The following is a 5,838-nucleotide window of genomic DNA, read 5'->3' on the forward strand; positions in this document are numbered from 1 at the left end:
CAAATTCTAGTACTGCGGAGGAAGAACATGTTATATGTTATAAATAACAACCTCGAAATAGTGGGATGATTTCAGAAACGCCAACCAGCTTTTACAATATAAGGAAACCAATTAAGGCAACTAATTAAGAAGACCAATTAGCACAAAATAGGATGATTAGGAGGAAGAGCACCCTCTCCATTACTTTACATTGCGTCATTTGTTAGGAATCGAAACTAACCAAGACACTAGAGCTTTTTGTACTTTTAATAGTGTGTGTGTGTCAATTAGGTTTCAGTGGGCGTGGCTTGGAATGCGGAATTTTCATTCATGAGGAATCGGAAGCGGGAGATTTCGTTCATAAGGAATCGGATACGGGAGTCTTCATTCGTAAGGAATCGGATACGGGAGATTTCCTTCATAAGGAATCGGATACAAGAGATCTCATTCGTAAGGAATCGGATACGAGAGATTTCATTCATAAGGAATCGGAAACGGGAGATTTCATTCGTAAGGAATCGGATACAAGATTTCATTCATAAGGAATCGGATTCGGGAAATCTCATTCATAAGGAATCGGAAACGGGAGTCTTCATTCGTAAGGAATCGGATACGAGAGATTCCATTCATAAGGAATCGAATACGGCAGATCCCATTCATAATTAACCAGGGATCCAATTTAATGTTCAGTCCAATAATGAATGTTTCATTGATCACTGAAACACTGATTAACTATTGATTCTGTGATTGGCCACTGAATCATATGTGACATTATTGAAAGAGCAAAGCTAGAATCATGCAGAGTAAAGTTTAAGACTTATCTTGATTGATTACTAATTTGATAGGGCAATTAATGGACATCATTGGAAAACTATGCTTATTTAATTCATAAGAAGAGATAAGCCTCCAAAAATAAAAGATTCGGGCTCTCCACTTCAATAAAAAGAAAAAAAAAAGGAAAGAAATAAGAAAAATAGATAAAAAAAAAATGGAGAATGAATGGTAACAAAAATCTAAAAAAAAAGGATTAATAAAAATGAATGAAAAATAAAATTATATATATATATATATATATATATATATATATATATATATATATATATATATATGCATAATGAATAAATAAATAAAAGCATTGTCACAAGAAAGTATAGTCCTTGACGTTAATGCTGACTCTCCCGCATTAGACTGACAGGCGTACCAACCTCGCCGAAGTGAAGAGGAAGACAACCGTAATAGAAAAATACCATAAACTTCTCTGCTGACGGAAAGACATGGCTTGGTGAGCATTTGTTTCTCGTGTGAGAATAAGAGGTGAAGATGAGATGTTGTTGTGACGTGCTGTATGACGAGAAGGTTGGATATTAAACGTGGGTGGACGAGAACATGTCATAAAAGTTTTTTTTTTTTCTTTAATCTGTCCATTCATTTTTTTTTTTTTTTTTTTTTAATCTTTGTTTCTTGTATTCTTAATTTATTTTCCGTTTTCTATTCCCAACTACAAAGGACATAAAATGAACGAACAAGAATCAGAGAAATACGAAAAAAAATCTATGTATATATCGCTACAAAATATCTCCCGTTCTTTTTCTTTCCTGAAAACCATTGCTATTATCATTTTGAGACTGCAGAACCCTGGCAAAAAATCCCCAAAATGATATCGTCTAACTGCAGACTGGACGCAAACAGATCTAGCAATCACCCATCAATCATTAAATGAAGGGACCATTCAGCTAGTCATTTCTTTGTCCCCGTCTCTCTCTTTTCGTCCTTTATTCCTTCTCTCTCTCTCTCTCCTTTCTTTATTCCATCTTCTGTCTTTCATTCTCTTCTTTCTTTCATATTTTTCTCTTTCTCTTTCATTCTCTTCCTCTTCTTTATCCTCATTCTCTGTCTCACTTTTTATCTTCCTTACTCCCTCCCAAACTCACTCTATTCCGCCATCCTCTTTCTCTCTCTCTCCCTCTCTAGATGGATAATCTGTCTCATACACACACTCCCTCTCTTACTCTATCTCCCCGTCTCTGTCTCTATCACGTCTCTTTCTGTCCCTCCCTCTTTCTTTGCCTTTCTTTCACGCTTTCCCCCTCCCTCTCTTTCTTCCCCTTTGCCCCCTCTCCCTCCCTCTCTTTCTTCCACTTTCCCCCTCTCCCTCCCTCTTTCTCTCTCTCTCGCTATTTGTTCCCTTTCTCTTCGTCTTTCTCTCTCTCCCGCCTTCTGTTCCCCTTTCTCATCCTCTCCCGCCAACCTCTCATAGACTCCGAGAATTTCATAAGGGCTGAGCGAGCATCAGATAATGGAGGATCGGAATGCTCTTTTGTCAACGTGTCAGTATCAGATGCATCTTCAGTATATTCAGTGTGTTCATCCCTTATTCACTATATTCGCTCTATGATGTTTTCAAAATATGCGCTATGTAGTCGCAATATACGATTATATTCAATATATTCAGAACTTGTTAATTATACTCACCACTTATACACTTCATTCAACATATACTTTATTAACCATGTAGTTACCTTATTCCCTAAATATTCATAATATTCACGGCATGTTCAGCATATGCTCCTACACTGTTTACATGTGGCTTATCTGCATGATTAATAAATTATGCTGTAATGAATTACGACTGTTCTAAGACAGTAAAAATAGAGGAGAGAATGGAGAGAAATACAAATACACACACGCAGAGAGAGAGAGAAAGAGAGAGAGAGAGAGAGAGAGAGAGAGAGAGAGAGAGAGAGAGAGAGAGAGAGAGAGAGAGAGAGAGAGAGAGAAATGGATTTCTAGTTACTATTAGATGCTTACCTTTACCACGAGTTATTTTGTGAAAGCCACAAACTTTGTTCAGCAGTTTTCCCTTAGTTCTTATCGCTGTCATGAGCCAAACGGAAATGTTAAAAAGTATTACACACACCATGTTCTGTTTCATTTGCCTTTATGTAGTTTCCCCCAAAACGTATGCAATAAAGGTTATGTTTCGAATTATATGCTTCATTTTTATTTTTCCGGTTTAAAGTTTGTCCATTTCGTGAAATGAGCAACAATCAGACTGCCCCGTCCATGAGCAGGGCCATTTCACAAACGAGATGTAACATATTCGTATAGATAAATGCATTATATGTTCACACACGCGTACATACACACACACACACTAAACAACTCACTAAAAGGAGTGTTCAACTAGGAGCTAATAATCTTCCATAATTACCTATCTCATCATACGTAAGTAATGATAGCGAAGTTTTATACACACTCGCCGTGAGTCCTCGGTGGAAATTGATTTCGTGGTTCAAAGTCAGAAGTACCGAGGTGTATCTATGAAGGATGGAATAAAGCACTGAACATCGATATGAATAAATGCCATGACTCGAAATAGTGATAGGTTTGAAACACTCCTTCTTGTGGGGGTCTTCCGGAACGCTTCTCGTGGACATTCTGGACATTGGCTTCAAACTTATCTCTTATACAGTAAGTCACGCTGGTGGATCTGACTGAAACGTCTTTCTAAACTGTCTTTGAATGAATTTCCTTTGTTTAAAGCATAGTCTGACTGCCATCATTAATTCAAATGGCTTTAATCTAGAAGGAAAAAAACGTCAATTGAGTTATTAGCTGCTAGAGTGTGAATACATTTTAATAAACACCTACTTTACAATTATTCAAAGCGTGTATCCATATTTTCGGGACACCCTTTGTATATATATATATATATATATATATATATATATATATATATATATATATATATATATATATATATATATATACATACACACACACACACACACACACACACACACACACACACACACACACACACACACACACATATATATATATATATATATATATATATATATATATATATATATATATATATATATACATACGTGAAAGATGGAATAATGCCATACCGCATTGATATCATGAATATATAAGCTCTCCGATAGGGTTCGAACCCCCACTGTAGGTAGGTAATGCCTATGGATGCTAGATAACTCCTAGTTGCACACTCCTTTTAATGGGTCGTGTATCAGTGGTTAGAGTGACCGTCTTGCAAGTTCCTTGCAGTGGCGGTTGGAATCCCTATCGGAGAGGTTATATATTCATATATAAATACATATATTATGTATATATATGTGTATATATATGTATATATATATGTATATGTAAATATATATAAATATAAATATACAAACACCCACCCACACCCACACCCACATATATATACATATATATATATATATATATATATATATATATATATATATATACATATATATATATATATATATATATATATATATATATATATATATATATATATATATACACACATATGATTATACGTACATATATATGTAAATATATCATGATTACCATAATTTATATTGTTATAATTAACATTGTCCTTTTTAAATCCCTTTTACCAGTTGCTATAGGGAGAGGCATTTAGATTTTCACCTTCACCCTCACCTTCACTTTCGCTTTCAGTATCCGTTTCACTCACACCTTCACTTTCCCCCACACCCTCATTTTCATCGTCACACTCATCTTCACCTTCACTTTCACTATCCGTTTCACTCACACCTTCACTTTCCCCTCACCCTCATTTTCACCGTCACACTCATCTTCACTTTCGCTTTAAGTATCCGTTTCACTCACACCTTCACTTTCCCCTCACCCTCATTTTCATCGTCACACTCATCTTCACCTTCACTTTCACTATCCGTTTCACTCACACCTTCACTTTCCCCTCACCCTCATTTTCACCGTCACACTCATCTTCACTTTCGCTTTAAGTATCCGTTTCACTCACACCTTCACTTTCCCCTCAACCTCATTTTCATCGTCACACTCATCTTCACATTCACTATCCGTTTCACTCACACCTTCACTTTCCCCTCACCCTCATTTTCACCGTCACACTCATCTTCACCTTCACTATCCGTTTCACTCACACCTTCACTTTCCCCTCACCCTCATTTTCACCGTCACACTCATCTTCACCTTCACTATCCGTTTCACTCACCCCTTCACTTTCCCCTCAACCCCATTTTCACCGTCACACTCATTTTCACTTCCACTATCCGTTTCACTCACACCTTCACTTTCCCCTCACCCTCATTTTCACCGTCACACTCATCTTCACCTTCACTTTCACTATCCGTTTCACTCACACCTTCACTTTCCCCCACACCCTCATTTTCATCGTCACACTCATCTTCACATTCATTTCACTATCCGTTTCACTCACACCTTCACTTTCCCCTCACCCTCATTTTCACCGTCACCCTCATCTTCACTTTCACTCTCACCATCCCCTTCACTTTCCCCCACACCCTTATTTTCACCGTCACTCTCATCTTCACCTTCACTTTCCCCTTCACCCTCACCTTCGCTCAGCCGCATCCTGTGATGATGGATCTGCCAAGGCCTGCGCAACATCTTCAATCGTGAGGCTTGACTTTCTTACGCACGAGGGAAGAAAGTCCTAATTATCGAAGGGGCGATTAATTTGCTCCTCATTTGATTAACAATTAATTCAATAATCGATTTCTTTTATCCATTTGATTCAATAATCGATTTCTTTTATCCATTTAATTCAATAATCGATTTCTTTTATCCATCGACTTAGGATCTCTGACATGATAATGATGGGGGAAAATAGCTGATTCGATTAGACGTCCATTAATCTGCCTATCATCTTGATCGTCAAAATGGGATGAAGTCAATTAGGTTAAGGATTTTTTTTTTTCTAAGAATAATGTTGCAGTTTTTTCTTTGATGCGGATGTTAAAGTATAAATTTAAAGCATATATGTATAACATCTATAATATTATATTATAAGAGAGA

General features: G+C 36.7%; 1 protein-coding gene across 1 annotated transcript; it reads right to left on the bottom strand.

Moving 5' to 3' along the window:
• Positions 1 to 266: 266 nt before the first annotated feature.
• On the bottom strand, positions 267 to 5,430 carry LOC138862665 (germ cell nuclear acidic protein-like). Its single transcript, XM_070125298.1, has 9 exons — positions 5,259 to 5,430; positions 5,105 to 5,206; positions 4,892 to 4,957; positions 4,667 to 4,738; positions 4,459 to 4,584; positions 2,788 to 2,853; positions 2,228 to 2,323; positions 1,181 to 1,320; positions 267 to 395 (listed from the first exon to the last, which is right to left on the bottom strand). Exons 1-9 carry the CDS (start codon positions 5,428 to 5,430, stop codon positions 267 to 269), a joined length of 969 nt encoding a protein of 322 aa, XP_069981399.1.
• Between the last annotated feature and the right edge of the window lie 408 nt (positions 5,431 to 5,838).

Source organism: Penaeus vannamei, chromosome 1 (assembly GCF_042767895.1).
Source record: "Penaeus vannamei isolate JL-2024 chromosome 1, ASM4276789v1, whole genome shotgun sequence".
NCBI classification, from domain to species: domain Eukaryota; kingdom Metazoa; phylum Arthropoda; class Malacostraca; order Decapoda; family Penaeidae; genus Penaeus; species Penaeus vannamei.

Bases quoted from the DNA above. Each gene is read 5' to 3' on its own strand.
- LOC138862665 (XM_070125298.1), bottom strand. From the start codon at position 5,430: ATGTTGCGCAGGCCTTGGCAGATCCATCATCACAGGATGCGGCTGAGC. The intron at 4,739-4,891 runs GTGAGGGGAAAG...AATGAGGGTGAG, and splicing joins GTGTGACGGTGAAAATGAGG to GGGAAAGTGAAGGTGTGAGT. The intron at 4,585-4,666 runs GTGAGGGGAAAG...AATGAGGGTGAG, and splicing joins GTGTGACGATGAAAATGAGG to GGGAAAGTGAAGGTGTGAGT.